At 38.3% G+C, this 24,978-nt stretch overlaps 1 protein-coding gene across 3 annotated transcripts in view; it reads left to right on the forward strand.

The window, feature by feature from the left end:
- The window catches only part of ACYP2 (acylphosphatase 2), a 172,121-nt gene extending 153,270 nt beyond the window's left edge, over positions 1-18,851 (forward strand). Inside the window, exons 4-5 of one of the 3 annotated variants that reach the window (XM_055089179.1) lie at positions 11,211-11,250; positions 18,242-18,361. In XM_055089179.1, coding sequence (XP_054945154.1) covers positions 11,211-11,250; positions 18,242-18,274 — 73 coding nt within the window. In that variant the 3' untranslated portion in view covers positions 18,275-18,361. Of the gene's footprint in view, positions 1-11,210; positions 11,251-18,241 lie in introns of all 3 variants that reach the window. The other 2 variants (XM_024119085.3, XM_028496565.2) reach the window with 2 other exon arrangements.
- The last annotated feature ends 6,127 nt before the right edge of the window (positions 18,852-24,978 follow it).

Raw genomic sequence — 24,978 nt, forward strand, 5'->3', positions numbered from 1 at the left:
TTAGTGTATGGTAACAGTCAGTAAGTATTTGTTGAATGAATGTGTAAATAAATAAATGGTATATTCTCCTATAATTTTTCAACTATATATTGTGGTGATTTTAAAACAAGTCCACAAATTTTTTGACACTCCTCTCACTAAAAATGGGGTTTAATTCCCATCCCCCTGAATAGGGACCAATTTTAGTGACTGGCTTTTTTTTTTTTTTTTGCGTTACGCGGGCCTCTCACTGTTGTGGACTCTCCCGTTGCGGAGCACAGGCACCGGACGCGCAGGCTCAGCGGCCATGCCTCACGGGCCCAGCCGCTCCGCGGCATGTGGGATCTTCCCGGACCGGGGCACGAACCCGTGTCCCCTGCATCGGCAGGCGGGCTCTCAACCACTGCACCACCAGGGAAGCCCAGTGACTGACTTTTAACAGATAGAATGCAGTGGACCTGACCCTGAGAGTCTTCCAAGACTAGGTTAGAATAGACAGTCCTCTTCTGCCTGGCTGGCTCGTTCTCTTGGACCCTGTGACTTTGGGCCCTTGAGCTGACAGACATGTAAGAAGTCTAGCTACCCTGAAGCCACCATGCTGGAAAGACCACATAGGCATGGAGAGAGTTGTCTGAGGAGCCTCAGCCGTTCTCAACCCCAGGTGACTGAGTTTTCCCAGGATCACCTGCCACACCTCTGAGTGACTGAGCCGTCCAGTTATTCCAGTCCTCAGCCTTCGAGCCACCCTCTACAGCATGCATGGCAGGGATGAGTTCTCCCGGCTAAGCTCTGTCCACATTGTAGACTTGTAAGCAGGATAAATTGTTTAAGTCTCTAGGTTTGAGGGTAGCAACCACAGTAATGGGAACATTCCCTAATTAGAACATCGGCTATATGTTGCCACGCTAAGCTCTGTCCACATTGTAGACTTGTAAGCAGGATAAATATTGTTTAAGTCTCTAGGTTTGAGGGTAGCAACCACAGTAATGGGAACATTCCCTAATTAGAACATCGGCTATATGTTGCCATGAGATTATTATTGCTTGGTCGCCATGGAGAACATTATGATCCTTTAACACATTCCCATTCTGGCTAATTCTCTCTGTGGCAAGGGGGCATTCTTGCCGTCACCTACTACTCCAGTAGCCACTGGGTAGAACAGCCTTCACTTCCTTTACCTTTCCTAAATCTAGGCGAAAATATCAGAAATGTTGCCTTCTAAAATTGAAACAAGTAAAATCACCTCTTTCAAAGCAAACTGCCTTAAGATGGGGTTTGTATACATGATATAATTGATAGGTTTTTCCTTGTCTCTGCCCTAAAAACAAGGACGTACTGGAATATGTTTCAGTATAATCAGAGAGTATCCTCAGGACAGGAACAAAGTAACTGTAAAGAAAACCACAGCCTCATTAACCTGTGTGAGGCAGTGATGTGGTAAGTGAAAAATGGTGGGTGGTGTAGAGTTTTTTAAAGGTGATCAATACCACCGTTTCAGTGTTTTCTAGGGAAGAAGGTTTTATCATTATATATTTTCTAGGCCAAAATATGCCTAGACTGGAGAAAGAACAATCTATTGTAAATCTGTCTCATTAGCGTGCTTCCCCAATTGGGAAATTCTTGTATAGATGGATGATATATTTGACAAATAGAGCACCCAATATAAATGAATACATGGTATTGTATTTTTATAAATTGATCTCCTATGAATTTGGTTAGTATGCATTTGTTCCCCTGAACTTGATCATTTCAGAGAAAGCTTTTAATATCAATTTCCTAGACCACTGAAGACCATCGGCATCTCCACCAATGTAACGATGTCTCATAGGGTTCTATAGGAAGCTGCTAGCTAGTTTCTTTCTTTGATGTAAGTTTAGCTATAGCAGGAAATGGTGTGTGAGTAGAAGAGGCTCCCAAACATAAGTCCTCCTCTGGATGACTGCCAGATCAAATAGTACTTTCTAGACCCAGTGTCAGGGAGTCTGGTTTCTTCCACAGCAGGACCCATCTTCTGGCTTTAGCTTCATGGTTATAACTTTTGAGACCTCAGACTTCTAATTCTATTCAAATGTAAACATACCACTCTGGTGAGTTTAGATTTACATGCCTAGTTTGAATGGCCTCATCTGCAAGTCGTTTGGAAAACTAAATATGACAGTCGTTTACTATATAAGTAGCTTTCAATTCAAAAGAGGGAGATGTAATTAATTAAACTGCATTCTGATTCTAGTACTACACATTCTTTAATCATTTTATTAATCGCTTCAGAGAAATCAAGCAATTTTAAAATGCAATATTAAAATTATGTAGAATTTTACCTTAGAAGAGGGGGAATCATTACATCTGTCAACTTCTTCCATTAAATCCTTTTCTTCTCCCTTTTAGCCTCTAATCCTTCCCTCTTTCACTTTGTCACCTCCCACTAGATAGGTAACTTGGATATACAGATGATGTCCTTTTATTTATCTAAGATTAATCCAGCTGTTAATAAATTAGATTTTTTTAATGAAAAATACAACAGTTTTAAGTCATCCTACAAGCATATACTATTTAAATTTGTTATCAGGGTGACACCGCTTATGAGCTGAAATGGCCTTCTTACCTCCTATCATGAACCTCCCTATGAACTGAGTCACATGCTTACATTTAAAGATAAAACACCCTCCTAGGGGAAAACGAGAATGGAAAAATAATTTCTTTTTTAAACCCTGGGAAGTTCAAAAAGATAAGCCATTTCCCTGAGACATCTCCATAAAGAAGAGTTTCACTATTTTGATTTCCTGTTAGATATTTAAAGGTATTCTGAAAGCCCCCATCTTCAGGGTTAACATGTAAGCGCAGTAAGCTCTGTCACAGACGGTCCCTTTAAAACGCAGCCCAACAGTCTATAACATTTAATTTTTCTGATTTTCCACCTATCAAATCTCCTGCTTGATCAGTGGTACTTGGGTCATTAGCTGCCTCTCCATTCTACCTTCGAACTATTCTTTTGATTCAATTCCGCACAAATTATTTCAGAGTGACTGTCAGGGAGACGCTTTGTGAGTTTGTCTTTAAAAGTCAGTGCAGTCACCTCTCGTCTAGGCTTCCACTAGGCTGGCGGGCCTGGGAGAGCCAAGGCCCCAGCTCCTCCAGCAGCCGCAGCAAAGCGCGGCTCGCGGCGCCCCATCAGCACCACACTCGCTGGAGGCTGCAGCCGGGTAGGTGCCCGCAGCGCCCACCCCACCCTCAGCGGAGCATCCAGCCCGAAGCTGCCATTGGCAGCTTCCAGGGTGGCGGCTGAGAGTTCTCTGTCCGATTGTTCAAGGCCCGGGTCAGGACGGCGGCCACGGAGACGGCTGCCCTGTAGATACATGTTTTTGTGACCTCAGAACGATGCGTGTCTCGCTGTAATGGAAAAGGTATCTAGCAAAGTCGGCTGTAAAACAAAACTCTATAAATAAATCTCCATATCCCTGTCCAATAATTTCCTTTATAAAAATTAAGGAAACAGCATCAAGGAGAAAAAGAAAAAAGCAAAACACAGTCCTCACAGCTTTATATGTTTAAACCTCACTTTGTTCCCAACATGACTTAAAGTGATTTGTAAGGTTATGTAAAACTGTAACAAGAGAGTGTACATTTACAAGTGGAAAAGGAAAAAAAAAAAAAACAAGGGTGGAGACATAAAATAGAGCCAGGAACTAGGCTTTAAAAACTGTCTGAAATAATGGCCTCTGCTCTAGGCGGGTCACAATTTGGCTCTAAACTATCTAGTAGCCCTTTGTCAACTAATGGCATCACCCCAACAATTCAATTTGCTTATGAGCATTTTGGGGGAGGTGGAGAGAGAGGTCAGGGTGAGGGGTGAAAATACAGGCGAGTCCCGCCAACTCCCTTCTCATTTGGCTCCATGTAGGAGTAGATTTTAACATATCAGGAACAGAAAACATCCTAGACCGTGTGTCCTTAAAGCAATCCTCCTCGACTATTGTTCTTCTGAGGCAAGGCGCTTGTAAATACGGGAAGGCATTGAATTCAGAGCAGAGGCAGGCTTGGCATGCCAAAAACAGAATCTTAAAGTTGTGTAAAGCTGCTGTGTCTCTCCTCTCCTCCACAGTCAGACAGCTCAAGAAATTGATCTGTTCTTGCTGTCTTCATTTCTTCACTTCCCCCTCACTCCTAAAACCATTCTAATCAGGATTCTACCCCCACCACGTCACTGAATCTGATCTTGCAAAGGTCTCCAAAGTATTCTTCAGTTCATCTTTTATTTGGGTCTCAGGAGCATTTGGAAGTTGACGTCTCTCTCCTTCTTAAAAATATTCTTTGTACTTAGTTTTCCTAATGTTGCAGGAAGCGGGGGAATCCCTTTCAGGGTCCAAGAGTGGGCCCTTGTCTAACACTCGGAAATGAATTGTCCGAGGGGACACACGTGCTGACAAAACAAGAGACTTTATTGGCAAGGGGCACCTGGGCAGAGAGCAGCAGGGTCAGGGAACCCAGGAGAACTGCTCTGCCACGTGGCTCACAGTCTCAGGGTTTATGGTAATGGGGTTAGTTTCCCAGTTGTCTCTGGCCAATCATCTTGCTTGGCCCATAACTGGTCTGACCCAGGGTCCCTCTTGGTGGCATGCGCATCTCTCAGACAAGATGGGTTCCAGTGAGAAGGATTCTGGGTGGCTGGTAGGATATATTATTGGCTGGCGTCTCCTCCCTCCTTTTGGCCCCTCCCAGATTCTCCCAGTTAGTTTTTGGTGACAGTACCACATTCCTTATCAGGACCTCCTGTTGTGAGACAACTCATGCAAGTGGTTATCATCATGCCTGGCCAAGGCGGACCGTTTCCGTCAACAGTTCCCTAACACTGACACCACACTTCATGGTTATTTCCCTCTTCTCTGGTCACTCCTTCTACCTCTCCTCCATCTGCTTCCCTTTTCCACCTGACCCTTCGGTGTTGGTGTTCCTTGGGATTCTGTTCTAGTGCTGAAGAGAACTCCAGATCTGAAAGAGTTCACGAAAGTGTTGCTGTCATACAGACCAGCAAAAAGATTTCTCATCTTTTGTATCCCATAGTGTAGAGTTTCACGAAATTCTTGTTAACCAATTAGCAGTGGTAGACATGGTATGTTGCCTTGCTCAGCCTCTGTTCCAAATGCCTTCTGGTGCCTTTCCTTTACTGCAGACTCTGGAGATCTAGGAGCTATGTTTCTCAGACACCCTTGCAGCTAGAGTTTCAAATGTGATTTTGGTTTCATCAATCAGAAGTCCTCGTGTGGAATTTGGAACTGAATTGGGTGAGCAGGTGAGGCTCTAGCAAACATTACGAGGCTCTGGAGCCAACAATTCTGGTAGGGGCTTCATGACTCCTAGACTGCAGTTGGGGTAGTGTGTTCATAAATGCAGCGATTTTGGTGGCAACCTCCTGACTTCTAGCAGCTCCCTTAATGGGCCTATCAGAAAAAAAAAAATTGTCCAAGGTTTGGAAATGGAGATTAGGGGCTGTCTTTCAGGGAAGTGCTGGGTATTGTCTAGTGAAGCTTTATGGAATTTTCAGATGCTATACAAATGTGCACTTGATTGATTTTCTGTTGACCAGGTTATTTTACAACTCTGTAAGGTAGAAAGTTACTTGTAACAAACTACAGAAATGCAAACACTTCTTGTCCATAGCAAAGCAAATTAGTTTTTCTCCGATAGATATACAATCAGCTTTTGCCCTGAAAAAAAGATAATCCCAAACATTACTTTTTCATTGCCCCCTAGGAGTACACTAATATAGGAACCACTAGCCACATGTGGCTATTGAGCACTTTAATGTGGTACGTTTGAATTGAGATGTGTTGTAAGATACACACAGATTTCAAAGACTCGATATAAAAGTGTGTAAAATAGCATGTTCATTTTATTTATTGTTTACATAGATTGTATCTTAATATTTTGGATATATTGGACTAAATAAAATATATTGTTAAAATTAATTTACCTATTTATTTTTACTTTTAATGTGGGTCCTAGAAAATTTTTAATTATACATGAGGCTCACATTACAAGGCTGTTGGACAGTGCTGCCTTGTAGAATTTTAACCAATTTTGCATCTATTAGCAAGTTGAGTTCAGCATTCCTGATTGTATGCACGAATATATATGTGTGTGTGCCTAAATTCTCCTTTGAACCAGACATAACATCTTCCAGGTTCCCTCATTAATTAATGTGTTGAATAGAAATCTTTGACACATGTCATAATGTATTTGCATGAGAATCACAGTTTTAACATTTTATACTTTAGCAGCCAATTCTACAGAGTTGCTCCAACAGGCCCATCCAAATATGTTCTTTCAGACCTTCCGGTGATTTTGTAATGACCTACTTTGCAGTATTAAATTCCATTGTAAAATAGCTAAGGTGGTTTTCATTACCTGTTACTGTACCCTGTCTGATACAATAGCTAAAAATTATTGAGTGCTTACTATTCTCTAGATATTGTGTAAAATGCTTTACACAAGATTCTCTTGTTTAATCTTCATAACAACTCTCTGGGGTAGGCTATATACTCTCCTTTTTTACAGATGAGGCACTGAGAGTTTAAGAAAGTTGCCCAAGATGACCAGTTAAGAACTGGTAACCGGATTCACATCCAAGCAGAATGACCCGAAAGTCCACTTCATTACCACTGTGCTGCCAGCATTTATTTTCTTTCTACAAAATGAAACAGAAGAGCATATCTGTCACTTTGTTGACCTGGAAACTGTGGTGTGGCAGAGAAGCTAGAGGTTTCAATCATGCCTTCACTTCTTCTGCCTTCTCTGCATCCAGGCCCTTGATTCAGATTGGCTGGTTCTCAGAATCTCAGACATAGCTCATGCCCGGGTAGTTCTTCCAGACTCTCCCCCAGATGAGGAGGTTGAGTGACATGCTATTTCCCACTGCAGCCGAGAAGCAGCTCCACCAAGAACAAGAGGTTTTACTAGTGGAATTGCACTGAAGTGTGTGACATGGAGGCTCACAGAGCTTGCTAAGCAGGCTGTCCATCATCTTTGGCAAAGGTAGAGAACAATTACGCTACAATAACTGCTTTTAAGGGCCTGCTGGGTGTCAGACATCGCATTAGGCAATTTATATACATTCTCTTTAATCCTTTCAATAACTCAGTGAAGTGAGTATTATTATCCTATTTTAAAGATGAGGAATCTGGTCTCAGCTTAATTATGGATATCCTAGGATTCCCTTTATAATCACTGAACACTTCACTAATCATGGGCTACATATCTAACAGAAACTTTACACATTATATCAAAATACGTTCAAAATGCTTGTATTGATAATAAAGAAGTATATGATATTATTTGTCCACATGTAACTAAATAAGGAAACTTGCTAAAGAAAGGAGAATAGCAAAAATATTATATGCTATCCTTTCATTATTAATGCTAATTTGAAAGCTTGAAATGAGCAGACAACTCAATATTTTCCAACATGCATCATGTTAGCTTTTAATTCATTAGCTGTCTTTTCCTACTGTCTGCTTTCTTGCTGTGGTCTACATTTTATACTGGTGCTACAGAGCTATGTGAAAGGATTATGCTGCCCCACTTTAGTCCCAGGAAATAGAACTGCTATGAATTATTAATAGTATTGGCTTTCTAATGCTTTAATTTCACCTCTTTGTTTCAGAGAAGGATATTAGTTAAATGGGATTTTTTTTTTTTTTTTTTTTTTTTTTTTTACCGTTCCAGGAGCTTACTACATTTTGTAGGAAATGCTGACTTGAGTTATAGAAAAGATGGCCTTATGTTGATTTCCACCTCTCCCTGTGATGGATCCTCCAACCATTCCACTCCTCTGTATCCTTGCTCAGTGATAGGTTAATAGGGAAGTTTTCAAACTGTGCTCTTCAGAGCCCTTGGGATTCCCCAGTGGTTCTCGAGGTGCAGCTGGCAGAGAGAAAGGCCTGGGGGGAAGGTTCTGCACCCCCAGGCCCCAACCATTCCCTTGTTCAGAGAAGCACTTCACTCCTGCTATAAGCAGTAAGCTTTTGTGCAAGATTATGTTGGAAGAAAGGATTCTTTTCTTTAAAAAGGAGCTTAAAAATCCTGAATTAATACAGCAAATACAATAAATAGTAGGTGTCTGTACATCTTTGGGATACTAAGAAAAATGTCTAAGGATTTTTATTGGATAATCACAACATGTATGAGCATATACAACCAGTTGTGCGCTGAATTTGACCAAGGCGGAGGCATATCAGGTGACTGGGTTTGCAGGATGGACTTGGCCCTCTTGTGGTGTTGAGATAGTCACCCTAAACTGAGTGAAGTCGGTTACTATGTTTATTTATGTAGTGAGTAAACTCACAATCACAAGAAATGCAGTAAAATCTGGGGGCTGGCAAAAATATTGATACATGGACAGATTCCCATGAACCACAGGCTTATATTCAGCTTATTAGGTCGATCCATAGGCTTCTAACTTTCTTTAAGAGACTGAATATTGTCATTATTTGAGTTATTTCATAGGGGACTTCCATCAGCAAAATATTTACTCATTTTCTGTAATAAGAGCAACTATTTCTTTACCTTTCAAAGAGTGGGGGGAACAAAGCAGGATGGTTTTGTTTTGTGTGAGGTAAAAATCAAAGAGTTAACAGGTCGTGCTCAGGGTTCCTTTCTGTGTGTGGACTGTGTAGACCCTACACAGTCTATGCCCCTTCCTCTCATGCATGGAAGCTGTAGACCTGAGGAGGGCAGGCAGATGACAAAGACTCCATTCATTCAGTAAATATGTATTGAGTGCCCATTATCACTGGGCATCATGCTAGACGTTAGGGATACGATAGTGTGTAAGACTCTGACCCTGTCTTAGAATTTGCATTCTAATGTGGATGAGGCACATAGTGAATACATAAACAATCATATAAACAGCAATTATAGAATGTGGCAATTCCCATGATATACACAATAGCCCTTTTTAGATAGGGGCAGTCAAAGTAAGGCCTCTGAGAGGGCAAAAACCTCAGTGCATTTTAGAAGGCCACAGCTGGCCTCTGCTGGCTGCCAAGGCCATAAATGTGTGGCACTTACTGTACTTGACAGCTAAATGTGTGCCATTAGCACCCACGAATTAGAGACAATGCTGTAGAAACGCTGAGGGGACCCATAGTTGGTGATTCTCTGAACAGGAACAGAAAAACACAGCACAGTTAATTTATTAAATGAAGAGATTTCTCCTTGGTCACTTAACATTTATCAGCACTGTGTTTTATTCATTTCTCTTTAACGCAAAGATGGCCTGAAGAATACTTAAAAGTAATATGTACAAGATCATTGTCCTTTGCCATTCCATAAAAAATTGTTTTCACAACTGTGTACAGTTCTCATCAACCATGTAAGAAATGTATCTATAATGGAATTCCTGTTTCTGTTATTTCTTTATAATCGTTAACGGCAACATGATTTTGGTAAGAGAATTAAACTTCACAAAAATTAGTTTTATTTTCAAAATTTCTACATAAGGCATTTATATTAGAGTGAAGGGAGGACATGGTTATCAAGTAACATGACTTCTGTCAATAGAATTTTCCAGTTTACATTCTCATTCTTTCATTTTTATTCATTGAAACTTCTTATTGTTTTTTAAAGCCTACCAGTGGATCATGTTGCTTAAATAAAAATACCTGAAAGATATATGCATACAAAGCAGACTCAGATTTACAGCAGAAATAATGGACTTGAGTCTTGTTCGAGAAAATATAATTCACCCATCCATCCAACCATCCATTCAATATGTATTGAGTCTATGAAACTGATAGGTAAAATATGCTGGAGTTAAGAGCGTGTATTAGTGTATTATGCTCGTGTTGGGCGTACACAGTTCATGATTCAATCTTTCTCTGCATAGTTACTGTAGCAATTCTCTGAAAGGCATGTAAGTAGCCAAAATGTGGCTAGAGAAGCTAAAATAAAGAGCAATTTGAAATTATCCACTGTGTTAAAAATTGACTAACAGAATGAATTCTGGAAAAATACATGGGGTGGTTTACCTAGGCAACCACAAAGAAAAGAGAAACTATTATATCACCAAGGAAGTTCAGTAAGCCATCTGATTACAATATGAGAAATCACTAGTTTCTCTGTATACCAGTTTAAAAACATGATGATTAAAAATCATCTTGTTCGGGCTTCCCTGGTGGCGCAGTGGTTGAGAGTCTGCCTGCCGATGCAGGGCACACGGGTTCGTGCCCAGGTCCGGGAGGATCCCACGTGCTGCGGAGCGGCTGGGCCCGTGAGCCGTGGCCGATGGGCCTGCGCGTCCGGAGCCTGTGCTCCGCAACGGGAGAGGCCACGGCAGTGAGAGGCCCACATACCAAAAAAAAAAAAAAAAAATCATCTTGTTCAAAACAGCAAGAAAAATAGAACATATCTAAGTATAAACTTACCAAGAAATATACAGGACCTGAATTTAAGCAAACAAAATTTTAATGAGGAACATAAGGACTTGAACAAAAGTAGACAAAATTGTTACTTTTTTTAATACAGGTTTCTTGAAGTTTAATAATTTTTCGAAGTAATTCAAGAAGATCAGTCAAGAGAATGTATTTCTTTTTTCACAAAAGACATAGTTTGGTTTAATTCACTGTAATTGGTTTCTAAGTGGGTTTTTAAAAATAATTTACATAGATTTCTTTTTTGTCTTTATGAGAAACACTGATCAGCATACTGCTTCTTTGAAAAGGGGGGTCAGGGCTTCCCTGGTGGCGCAGTGGTTGAGAGTCCGCCTGCCGATGCAGGGGACGCGGGTTCGTGCCCCGGTCCGGGAGGATCCCACATGCCACGCAGCGGCTGGGCCCGTGAGCCATGGCCACTGAGCTTGCGCGTCTGGAGCCTGTGCTCCGCAACGGGAGAGGCCACAACAGTGAGAGGCACGCATACCACCAAAAAAAAAAAAAAGAAAAGAAAAGGGGGGTCAAATCACCCAATTCTTTGTGAGAAATAAAATTAATTATTGACTTCACTTTATTCATAATCAATACTCTATTCATAAATACTTTTTATTCATAAATATTCATGAAAAAGTAAAAGCAATATTGAATAATTTAAATACATATAACTTTAAAATTATTTTTAATTTTTTATTTTATATTGGAGTAGAGTTGATTAACAATGTTGTGTTAGTTTCAGGTGTACAGCAAAGTGATTCAGTTGTACATATACATGTATCTATTCTTTTTCAAATATTTTTTCCCATTTAGGTTATTACAGAAGACTACGCAGAGTTCCCTATGCTATACAGTAGGTCCTTGTTGGTCATCTATTTTAAATATAGCAGTGTGTATATGTCAATCCCAACCTCCCAGTTTAACCCTCCTCCCCTCCCCCCGCCAGCCACCTTTTCCCTTTTGTAACCATAAGTTTGTTTTCTAAGTCTGTGAGTCTATTTCTGTTTTGTAAGTAAGTTCATTTGTATCATTTTTTTTTTAGATTCCACATATAAGTGATGTCATATGATATTTATCTTTCTCTGTCTCACTTCACTTAGTATGATAATCTCCAGGTCCAACCATGTTACTGCAAATGCATTATTTCATTCTTTTAATGGCTGAGTAATATTCTGTTGTATATATGTACCACGTCTTCTTTATCCATTCATCTGCTGATGGATATTTAGGTTACTTCCATGTCTTGGCTATCATAGACAGCGCTGCAATGAACATTGGAGTGCATGTATCCTTTCAAACCATGTTTCTCTCTGGAAAATCCCCAGGAGGGGGATTGCTGGATCATATGGTAGCTCTATCTTTAGTTTTTTAAGGAACGTCCATACTGTTCTCCATAGTGGATGTACCGATTTACATTCCCACCAACAGTGAACCTCACTTTTCCCCAAAACTTCTCCAGCATTTATTGTTTGTAGACTTTTTGATGATGTCCATTTTCACCAATGTGAGGTGATATATCATTATAGTTTTGATTTTCATTTCTCTAATAATTAGCGATGTTGAGCATCTTTTCATGTGCCTTTTGTTCATCTGTATGTCTTCTTTGGAGAAATGTCTATTCAGATCTTCTGCCTATTTTTTGATTGGGTTGTTTGTTTTTTTGATTTGAGCTGCATGAGCTGTTTGCAGATTTTGGAGATTAATCCCTTGTCAGTTGCATCATTTTCAAATATTTTCTCACATTCCGTGGGTTGTCTTTTCATTTTGTTTATGGTTTCCTTTGCTGTGCAAAAGATTTTGAGTTTAATTAGGTCCCATTTGTTTTGTTTTGTTTTGTTTTTTTGTGGTACGCGGGCCTCACACTGTTGTGGCCTCTCCCGTTGCGGAGCACAGGCTCCGGACGCGCAGGCTCAGCGGCCATGGCTCCCGGGCCCAGCCGCTCCGCGGCATGTGGAATCCTCCCAAACCGGGGCGCGAACCCGGTTCCCCTGCATCGGCAGGCAGACGCGCAACCACTGCGCCACCAGGGAAGCCCAATTAGGTCCCATTTGTTTATTTTTGTTTTTATTTCCATTACTCTAGGAGATGTATCAAAAAAGATACTGCTGTGATTTATGTCAAAGACTGCTTTTCCTATGTTTTCCTCTAAGAGTTTTATAGTATCAGTTCTTACATTAGGTCTTTAATCCATTTTGAGTTTATTTTTGTGTATGGTGTTAAAGAATGTTCTAATTTCATTTTTTTTTTACATGTAGTTGTTCAGCACCACTTATTGAAGAGACTGTCTTTTCTCCATTGTACATCCTTGCCTCCTCTGTCATAGATTAGTTAACCATATGTGTGGGGGTTTATTTCTGGGCTTTCTATCCTGTTCCATTGATCTATATTTCTGTTTTTGTGCCAGTACCATACTGTCTTGATGGCTGTAGCTTTGTAGTATAGTCTGAAGTCAGGGAGCCTGATTGCTCTGGCTCCATTTTTCTTTCTCAAGATTGCTTTGGCTATTCGGGGTCTGTTGTGTCTCCATACAAATTAAGATTTTTTTGTTCTAGTTCTGTGAAAAATGCCATTGGTAATTTGATAGGGTTTGCACTGAATCTTTAGACTGCCGTGGGTAGTAAAGTCATTTTGACAATATTGATTCTTCCAATCCAAGAAATGGTATATCTTTCCATCTGTTTGTGTCATCTTTGATTTCTTTCATTAGTGTCTTATAGTTTTTGGAGAACAGGACTTTTGTCTCCTTAGGTAGTTTATTCCTAGGAATTTTATTCTTTTTGAGATGATGGTAAATGGGAGTGTTTCTTTAATTCCTCTTTCTGCTCTTTTGTTGTTAGTGTATAGGAATGCAAGAGATTTCTGTGCATTAATTTTGTATCCTGCAACTTTACCAAATTCATTGATGAGCTCTAGTAGTTTTCTGGTAGCATCTTTAGGATTTTCTACGTATAGTATCATGTTGTCTGCAAACAGTGACAGTTTACATCTTTTCCAACTTGGATTCCTTTTATTTCTTTTTCTTCTCTGATTGCCATGGCTAGGGCTTCCAAAACTATGTTGAATAAAAGTGGTGAAAGTGGACATCCTTGTCTTGTTCCTGATCTTAGAGGAAATGCTTTCAGCTTTTCACCATTGAGAATGATGTTAGCTGTGGGTTTGTCAAATATGGCCTTTATTATGTTGAGATATGTTCCCTCTATGCCCACTTTCAGGAGAGTTTTTATCATAAATGGGTGGTGAATTTTGTCAAAAGCTTTTTCTGCATCTATTGAGATGATCATATGGTTTTTATTCTTCAATTTGTTGATGTGGTGTCTCACACTGATTTGCAGATATTGAAAAATCCTTGCATCCCTGGGATAAATCCCACTTGATCATGGTGTATGATCCTTTTAATGTATTGTTACATTCAGTTCGCTAGTACTTTGTTGATGATTTTTGCATCTATGTTCATCAGTGGTATTGGTCTGTAATTTTCTTTTTTTCTGGTATCTTTGTCTGGTTTTGGTACCAAGGTGATGATAGCCTCAGAATAAGTGGGAGTATTCCTTCCTCTGCAATTTTTTGGAATAGTTTGAAAAGGACAGGCATTAACTTTTCTCTGAATGTTTGATAGAATTCACCTGTGAAGCCATCTAGTCCTGGACTTTTGTTCGTTGGGAGTCTTTAAATCATGGTTTCAATTTCAGTACTTGTGATTGGTCTGTTCATATTTTCTATTTCTTCCTGGTTCAGTCTTGGGAGATTGTACTTTTCCAAGAATGTGTCCATTTCTTCTACGTTGTCCATTTTATTGGCATATAGTTGCTTGTAGTAGTTTCTTATGATCCTTTGTATTTCTGTGGTGTCCACTGTAACTTCTCCTTTTCCATTTCTAATTTTATTGATTTGAGTCCTCTCTTTTTTTCTTGATGAGTCAGGCATGAGAAGTTTTATCAATTTTGTTTATCTTTTCAGAGAACTAGATTTTAGTTTCATTGATCTTTTCTATTTTTTTCTTTGTCTCTATTTCATTTATTTCTGCTCTGATCTTTTTGATTCCTTTCCTTTTACTAACTTTGGGTTTTGTTTGTTCTTCTTTCTCTAGTTGCTTTAGATGTAAGGTTAGATTGAGGAAAGAACCTCATTTTAAATGCCTATGTATGCACTCCAGTATCTTGAATGTTTGATAGAATTCACCTGTGAAGCCATCTAGTCCTGGACTTTTGTTCGTTGGGAGTCTTTAAATCATGGTTTCAATTTCAGTACTTGTGATTGGTCTGTTCATATTTTCTATTTCTATGTATTGTTACATTCAGTTCGCTAGTACTTTGTTGATGATTTTTGCATCTATGTTCATCAGTGGTATTGGTCTGTAATTTTCTTTTTTTTGTACTTTTCCAAGAATGTGTCCATTTCTTCTACGTTGTCCATTTTATTGGCATATAGTTGCTTGTAGTAGTTTCTTATGATCCTTTGTATTTCTGTGGTGTCCACTGTAACTTCTCCTTTTCCATTTCTAATTTTATTGATTTGAGTCCTCTCTTTTTTTCTTGATGAGTCAGGCATGAGAAGTTTTATCAATTTTGTTTATCTTTTCAGAGAACTAGATTTTAGTTTCATTGATCTTTTCTATTTTTTTCTTTGTCTCTATTTCATTTATTTCTGCTCTGATCTTTTTGATTCCTTTCCTTTTACTAACTTTGGGTTTTGTTTGTTCTTCTTTCTCTAGTTGCTTTAGATGTAAGGTTAGATTGAGGAAAGAACCTCATTTTAAATGCCTATGTATGCACTCCAGTATCTAGAATATACCTTGCATACAGTGCTACTTAAATACTTACTGAATTGAATTAATGGGTACTATTGGATTATGTGGTTCTTTTACACATTAAGGGGAAGTGGGAAAAAATATATATCTCATTCCAATCACATCCTAACTAATTAGATATAAATTTGTGTAAAAATTTGTGACTAGTATTTTTTGGCTAGGAGAACTCTTATGTCTGCCATCTCCACACCTGAGCCACCCCTATCAAGGGCAAGGGCAGCACATGAAGAGTGAGGTCTTAGGGCTGGCCAAGTGACAGATGACCAGAATACTCCTAGGTGAGTAGGCAGGTCAGACAAGACAGTTCCTAGCAACATGGATGGCATGTGTGGAGCCATGGCACAGAGTGGCCCTCCCTGACACATACATACATACACACACACACACACACACACACACACACACACACACACACACACAGTGTAAACAGAGCTGACTCACCTAACAGCATGACCATTCTGCTCCTACCAGTGGTGTAAATTCCTCCTTGGCCATAGGTCTAGCCAGTGAAGAAGTTCTTGGTGGTGTTGAAGATCAACTACAGGTAGATAGTCAAGCTCTCAACTAGTTAAATACACAGAGCTCAGGTGGATTAGTCATTGCAGCTTTGATGTCCACTAGTCCAAGTCCAGGACTCACTGGTTCCAGTTCCTCTCTTATTCTCTCTGGAGCCCATTCAAATATGGCTTTCACTCCACCAAAACTGTTCTTGTCAGGGTCATCAGTGACCCCTGTGTTGCTAAACACAATGGTCATTTCTCAGTCCTCACCTTACTTGACCTGCCAACAGTGTTGCCCCAGTTGATCTCTCCCTGTTCTCAGAGGGCTTCATTTGACTCTCAGGACACAATGCTCTCCCAGTTTTTCTCCTACAGCACTGGATGCTTTCTTTTCCTTTGCTGGTTCTTTTTCTACTTCCTGAGTTCTTAACATTGGGATGCCCTACAGTGCAGTCTGTGGACCTCTTTCCTTTTCTATCTACATTCATTTTCTTGGTGATCCCATCCATTCTTACGGCTTTCAATGCTGTCTATCTACAGACAAATTCCAAATTTCACCTCTCCAGCCAGATTCATAGATCCAGCTGCCTACTCAACATCTCATTTAGATGTTTAACAGACATCTCAAATTTGACATTCCATAACTGAACTTCTGATCTTTCCCCCAAATCTGCTCTTCTCACAGTCTCTCCATTTCAGTAAATGACAATTCCATCCTGTAGTTTTTGAAACCAATTGTAGTTTTTCAAACCAATAACCCTGGTGTCATCCTTCAGTCTCCTCTTTTTCTCACACCCACATCCAATCTGTCAGCAAATCCATTGATTATACCTTCACAGTATATCCAGAATCTGATCACTGTCACCACCACCACTGCTCCTACCCTGGGCAAGTTACTTAACTCTTCTGTGTCTCTTTCCTCCTCAGTAACTTAGGAGGACTAATGGACTATAACTTACAGGGTTAATGTGTGGATTAAAGGAAATAGTGTATGTAAAGAATTTAGCACAGTGCTGAGCAAACAGGTAGTGCTTCATAAATGTTAGCTTTTATTACTATTGGCCTTTCTTTTCTAGAAGGTTTCAAGGAGATTTGACTGGTAATGTTGAAGCCATCAGTCCTTTTCATAATAACTGAACTTCATTCTTCAACACTTGCAATTTTGATTTTTAAGATTTCAACTAAATGAGTTGAAGAAAAGAAAATGTTGCAGTGCTGATGACTTAGCTTATGAAAAAGAACAAAAGTAAAAGTTCACCTTACCCAGAAAAATTGTCACAAATAAGAATCAAAAAGGGGGTTAAAACAAACTACTATTTGTAAAATAAGATACAAGGATGTAATGTACAGCACAGGGAACATAGACAATATTTTATAATAACTTTAAGTGGAGTGTAATCTATAAAAATATTGAATCACTATGTTGTACACCTGAAACTAATATAATATTGTAAATCCACTATACACCAATAACAGAGTTAAATAACACAAGGGCAATTTTGAATCATCGTCATTCTTCTCCAGCCTAAGAGTAATTTTCAGCTAGTCAGACAACTTTATCTTAGAAAATATTAATTCAAGGTTATGTGAGATTGTTACATATGATACTGCACAGCTGTACACAGCACTAGCTTCACAACCTCAAAGACTTTTGGGGATATGAGGAAACTTGTAGACTGTTTCTACAACTGGGATAACAGCCATCATTTGTATAAAACTGCCTCCTATTATTATTAACCTGTAGTCCCACTTAATCTGTCACCCCAACTAATTATTAGTAGGTAGAAAGATTCTGGAAAATCCTTAACAAAATCTGAGGTGTTAGCAATATTACAGTAATCTTGGAATTTATATGAAGCATCTGAGGTAAGTACCAAATGTATAAATTATCACTTATTAGTGATATCATGTATAAATTAGACACATGATATCACTAATAAGAAAAAACACTACATAAGCAGAAAAAGTTTCAGAACATTTACTCTCTCTTTAATGCACTTTGCTAATATATGTGGTAAGAAATGGTTTTTGAATAGATAAGAAAAATATTCATCTAATTTTATTTTAATGTTTAAATAAAGAATAAATGTGATTTTTCCATATTCTTTCATTCTTTCTCTTTCATTCTGCACATACATATATATAACCTACCATGTGCTGGGCAAGGAGAAAAACCCATGGTGCATTGTCTTTCTTCTTTATAAAAATATTTTTATCCTTTTGCATACAAGAGCTAGGTAGTAATGGCATCGGATGTTTTAAGAGGAGGGAAATAACCCCAATATGAAATCATCCGGAGTTGACTGTGCTTAATTTGTCATTAGCTTTTCTTTGTCCACATTTAATTATATGTTAAACTCACTCTGTGGTATTCTGATATAAAATTTTTACGTTGTACAAATCATGTATATATTTCACATTATATGCAAAAGTTACTTAGTAAACGTAAATGCCCATTATTACTCATCATGGGATCATTTTAGCTAGTCCATATATACTTAAATGCTAATTTTTATTTATTTGTTTATTTTTTGTAGGAAGTCCTGGCTGAGCAATGTTGGAAGTCCTAGTTCTCGCATTGATCGCACGACCTTTTCCAATGAAAAAACCATCTCTAAACTTGAATACTCTAATTTTAATATTCGATACTAATAGGAGAAAAATTAAAATTGTAATGCTCATACTGCACAAAAGACACTATGTATTCTTAAGTCTATAAACTACAATGATAGTAGCAGAGTAGGGTAAAAAAAAAGGAACTTTCTGTTCTGAAAGCTACAACATTATGTTACTAAAATGTCTGACACTGAAATAGTTTTACTCAAATATGTTTTTAACAAGCCAAAACTTAGCATTCTAAAATTTAAAATGTCATTACAAAATATTTAATATGAATATTTTACTGTATTTAAACTTGTCTCTTGGAATCTTTAATTCTAATATTATGGCATACATGTTATTTGGCTGGACATATAATAAAGTTAACCATTTAAAATTATTTTTAGGTACTGTCTGAATTGCATTCTAAAATCTCTGAATAATAATTTGTTAAAGTTGAATAATTTGTTTAATAACCACAACAACAACAAAATAACCAGTAGTTAGATATAAATGTATATGATGATCAGCATAGCCCTAAAATCAATAGTTTCCAAAACTCTGGTTAAATGAGAACATGATTCAGTACTTCCGTTGGAAGTACTTAATGCTTTCTAGGAACTATATTGTTCTGTATAGTGAACAGATGAGTGAAGAACCCACACTGGTAGTGTAGCAAGTTGCAAGGTTTATATCCACAACCACCCACAAAGGATGGCCTATGATCCAGAAAAGGAACTGAGAGTCTAAATAAATCATACTATCCCCCAAACTTGGCCTATCATCCGGGGATTTTCACATACAGTTGATAATTAAGCAACATAGTATTTTAAGGGGAAGGTTTATTTCTATACTACAGAATTATACTCTGGAAAATGGGAGACCTTTAACTCAAAATACTGGGGAATTTCAAATGTTGTAGGTATATACTTATATATTCCTTCAATGATTTACAAGTTTTTATAACAATGGAATCCATTAAAACAAAGGTTTACATGGAATTTTATACATAAAGCAAGTGGAAAAGGACTAGTATGATTGAAATGGGAGTCCACGGAGCCCTGCACACTTGGTCTCAATTTTCCCTCCTGCATCTTGTCCTCAGCAATTGTCCAATAATTTCAAATGCCTTGGGAATACAGGCTAGAAACCACCATTCTGTATCTATGGAGCAAATCTCTATTGCTACGCTCCATGGCATAGAGAAAGAATTCAGGCCTCTCTTCTCTACCTGCTTCAAGATTAGAATTAAGGAGACGAAGCATGGGCTGACTTTTGTTCACTTGAATGGTTAATTCGATTATAATATTGATATCAAATGTATATAACCAGACAATACAACTTTAGGGAATGACATTTTTTTAAAACTTTCCAAATACACTTAAAGGAGTAAAGAACTTTCCTGCTTTTTTAATACCATCACCATGTAAAGGAGACTCAACTATGTTATTCGTTTGGGTTTTCCTCTCCCTGTATTTCCCCACTCCTGATACAAGGAAGGTCGACAAGTCTTTAGCTCCTTTACCTCAAGGAGGGTTTTGGTGCCAGATCCCCTCAAGACAACTTTCCTTCCAAGGTTTCATTTTCATGGGGGCATTATGCTGTGAGTTGAGGAGAAAGACAAACACTATGCCTTTAGCAGGTAAAAGAGAAGCAGAAGTGGCAAGAGCCAAGGGGACAACGAGATTATCCAAGACTTTGGAAAGGGACCAAAGGCAATGGATTTCCCAAGAGATGGAGACCTGCGCCTTTCTCCCCAACAGCACCTCTGGGGGATGGCCAAATCTAAGAAGGAAACAGCTGTGGTCCACCCAGAGAAGCTAGATCCCAGGCCCAGGGGCTTCCAGTCCTAGTAAGATTCCTATCCCCAAAAGTGCTGCAAAGCATCCTGACTACAAGGGATCATGGTGGCTTGGATGGTAGTCATGGTAACTGGTATGGACAAGAGACTAGAGAAGTCTTTCCTGAATGTTCTCTCTACATCAGGCCCTTTACGTGCTCCTTTTGAGAGAGGGCACAAAGCATCAGGGATGAAAGATTTAACTTCTCACCTCCCAGACAGGATGGGACTTGAAGCAGACTCAATTTGACTTAGGGAAAATAATTTCTTGCACAGTCGAGTTGAAAATAAAATCTATATCTCTACACATAGGAAGGCCAAATGATTTTAGAAAAATACGATCTCAGAAGTGACACCAATATGTCACTTTATTACCCTGATTTCCTCTGGTAGTTCCCTTCCCCAATCTCTTTATAAGAAAATCACACTTTATTGGCACAATCTTCTAACTGCACAAAGTGAATCACATTAGTCAAGGTTGCTTAATGATTAATACATAACTAAGTTCTATTACTGGATGAAAAATCTTGTAAATAATGATTAAAAGTGGGTGTTCATAAATGGATAGAAAGCAAGAGAAGAAAAAGGTAAAGCAATCTCAAAAATGTGTTGAGACCAGATAGCACATTTAACAGTAAACTTAATGTGTCATATTTCATATTGGACTTACACAGGGACCTTTAAATTTACATATCATATTTTAGATAATAACAAACCTTGATAGGTTTAATTTTGACAGAATTAGGCATTTTAAAAAACAAGAAAAAAAAAACCAACTAAGCAAAAGATGGGTCTCTACTTCAATGACTGTCAGCCAGGAGTCTCAACACTCCACATGCCCACAACCTCCTCAAGAAACAACACATCAGAATTAGGGGTATATGATTTTTTAAAGCATGTAACTATTTTTCATATTTATAAAAAAAAATGCCTATCTTTTTAAAAAGCTAACTCAAGAAGTAAAGCACTTGGCTGGAGGGAAGATGCAAAAGACACTCTTTAGCAGTCTGGGTGCACAGAAGCAACAGGGGTGTAGTAGAAACAGGAGATTTTTCTATTAAGAAGGCTGTGGGCTTCTAAGCTTGAGAAGAAGCAATTCAACTTTCATGTGAGACTGGGACTCTCTAGGTACAGGGGAATTCCCTGCAGCCTGAAGAAGGCTTGTGCTTCAAAAGTAGGTGCTTATGTTAACAAAGAGCACAGAAGCACTGAAGGGGGAACTAAGAAGTGCAGGGTGGATATGGCCACAACACCCACTAGTGTGACTTTTCTGGAAGTTGGTCACCATTTTCACAATGAAGTATTTTCAACTTTGTCTATCGAAGGAATCTTTCAGAAGCACCTGTCTCTAAACTCATAAAGACAACAGAAAAAGCAATCCAATTCCAAAATTCAGCTGGTATTTGGAAATATATAGTCCACAAATATTTTTCATATAGTACTTCTCCCTGGCCTCCATTAATACAGATATCAAAGAATGTTCGTGACTTGTTAAAAAGACAAGATTTTCATGTCTGGAACTAATTTTGGGAACTGAATATAGGCAGTGTGGTATGGTAGAGGATATTCTGCTCTAGGAATCAGAACACCTGCATTCTGGGCCCAGCCCACCCATTAATTAGCTGTGTGCCTAGGTGTCCTCAATGGCAAAGTCAAGAATTGGGACTTCTTCCAGGATTCCAGGAAGACAGAGACCTCCCAGGAAGTGGTACCAGGAGAACTACAGAAAGGCAATGAGGAAGCTGGGCAGCCAAGAGTCCCAATCAGAGTAGTCCTACTCTCATCTCTTTCCTATATTAGAATTCTCCATAAGACGTATTTTGAGAAGAATTCTGCCTCAAACAAAAAACTGAAAAGAAACAAAAACAACAAAGACACTGAATTTAGCATCCGGGGTCTTTTCTAAAGTTTTATAAATGCTAAACTCAAATGCATTGCCCATTCTCTTGATTACTTTTGTCAAGCCAGTGTGGTAGGTATACTTTACCTGTAGCCATTTCATTTTTGTGACAACTGAGCATTGAAAATATTTCTTTTTCAGAGTGGCCTCCATAAAGGTCCATGATAACTAAAATATTTCTGAAAGTGATTTTCTGTTGTCTTTTGTTTCTATTTTGATGTTACCAAAATTTTTAAAATATGCAAGAGAAAATACAAATATATAATTAATGGCTTAATTAAAGTGTTTTATAAGCATATCTTGAAGATTTTAACTTAACATTTAGAATTACGTGTAAAAGGTAATTTTCCTCTTCTTAACAGGTTCAAGTGGTTTTGAATAAAACCAAAGTCTGATGAAAATTTTAAATTTTAGAATTAAAAAGTCTAGTTACTGTGTGATCTCATTAGCAGATTTTTCTGTAGAAAGTGGGTTCTTCCCTCTTCTAGAGAGCAAGATTTATGCTTTCTCCTCCGCTGAAAGGACAGTATACATTCTTGGTTGGATGTCTAAGATACTTCTTTCATCCTTAAACTACATTTTTCTTTCATTAGTTTTATTTTCCATGTTGCCACAATGATCTGTGCAAGAATCAGTGAATACAAGTTTCCAATGTGGTATCTTTTTTTTTTCTTCTAGTTTTTTACAAATACTAGAAGACACACAGAGAAAGAGAAGATGCAGGAAATTCATTGTATTGGAAATGTGGTGTGTGTTTCAAAACAGTTCTAAAGATCAAGGATCATAGTCAGTCATTTGATCATTTGCGAGTATTAAAGCAGAATTTCCACTGAATTCAGTGCATATTAATCTGGATTAAGAACATGCCTACAATATTTAACCAGGAAATTGGCATAAAGTGGGTAATGGTATGTACCATTATTTCTGAGACACAGTATCTACAACAATCAGAAAAAGATGAGACAGAAATCCTTCTCCTCAGGTATTATTTTCCAGGGTAGTAAAAGAAGAATCAACCCTTCTCTCCCTTCTCTGATCCCAACTACTATTCTTTCTCCACTGATTGGGATAATAAAACTAAATCACAGCACACATGGGAGAGAAGGAACAGGTAGTAGCCAATTGGGTAGTCCCTTTACTTAAAGCATGGAAGCCAAGGCAAGGTAGCTCTGTAAGTGTTCCTTTTATAATTATTCATACTTTATACGTTATTTTATATATCCTATATCTATGATGTATTTCACAATTTTTTAAAAAAATTTAAGGTTCCTGAAAATCTCATAACAAAACAACAGCAAAATACTGGATTAGGGCAGATCAACCGTTCTAAGGTTTTAGACCTGAGAGGGATAAACTGTCTGTTGGCAAATGCCAGTGTACAACCAAACTCTCCTCATTAAAAGATGAATAAATGGGGAAAAAAAAATCAATCTTGAAATTCAAAAGAGCACTACAGCCAAGGTAAATGGAAAAATACCCCTTAGAATCAGAGGAAGTACCTATCTCTAAAAGTTATTTATTATAGGAAAAAATAAAATTTCAGGAAACATCTGCATATGTCCTCAATAGCGTATAATGAAGGTTGATCTTTGAAAGAAGAGCAGGGAGCCACTGGGGAGAATACATTCAGATTAAAATAAAATATATGGATTAAGGAAAATTAGTTGAAATATAAAATTCCATTCTGGAATTAGTAACTGGCAAATTTCAACAGTGATACAGAGCTGTGATTGTCAAACCCAGGTGATTATCAGAATTACCTCGGGAGCATTTTAAATAGACTTATTACTAGGCTCCACCCCATACCGAATGAATCAGGATCTTCCAAGGGTTTTGTCCCAGAATCTGCAAGTTTAAAAATGTCCCCAGGTGATTTTGATAGTCTGGCAGTTTTAGGAAACACTGGTAAAGAGAATAATCTAAAAAGTTCATCAGGAAAAAGAGATGAAGATGTGAAAAAGAAAATTATTAATTTAGAAGAAAGAGAGCACTTATCTAACCCATCAATAAATCAATGATAGAAATTCATCGGGAAAAAGCAGAATAATTGAAAGAGAAGGAAAAATCAGTTATGATAGAAGAAAACTTTCTTAACGTATATAACTATAACCTATACAGTATAAAGTTATACAGTTAGGAACAACTTAGGTTTTAAGCAAAAATTACTGAAAATAGGCCCATACATAAAGCATGGCTAAAAAATTAATTATTAAGATAAACAAAAAACCTCTAGCATTCACTTTAACAATGACCTAATTGCTGCCCAGTAACTGTTCTGTTTCTCTAACCCATTCACCCTCCCACCCTCCTAGACAACCATTTCACACCTACTCCTCACTCAACCTTGGCTGTGATTTCTATTTCCAGCAGAAGAGAACTTCCTCCAATCTTCTACCATTGCATTTACCTACCTACCCACATTTGTGCCCAAGTACTTCCTCTACCTTCCTGCCTGTTACCATAGGTGAATTGTCTGGACACCTGGATGCCATACCCACAAGGATGCTGCTCCTGCCATTCTCACTTTCGCACCAGCAATTTTTGTTTCCTATTGAATGAGTCTCTCCTACCCGTCTACACACATGCTGTTATTTGTTCCTCTCTTGACTCTTCCAACTACGGCCACATACCTCTTCCATTTATGGATAAACTCCTGGAAAATAGTTGTCTACGCTGGCTGGAATCCAATCCCTCCATTCTCAAATCTGTTTCCATCATGCTTTTGATCCCCCACCTGTTAACACTCCTCATATTACCCCTAATGATTTCAGTTCAGCGTTTCTAACTCCACTGGGCAGTTCTCTGTCCTCCTCTTTACTTTAACCTATCAGTACTTGTTTTCACTTGGCTTCCTGGACATCACACTTTCTTGATTTTCCTTTTACCTCATTATTCACACCTTTTCAGTCTTCTTTTGTGTGATTCCTCCTCATTTC

Source organism: Physeter macrocephalus, chromosome 12 (assembly GCF_002837175.3).
Source record: "Physeter macrocephalus isolate SW-GA chromosome 12, ASM283717v5, whole genome shotgun sequence".
NCBI classification, from domain to species: domain Eukaryota; kingdom Metazoa; phylum Chordata; class Mammalia; order Artiodactyla; family Physeteridae; genus Physeter; species Physeter macrocephalus.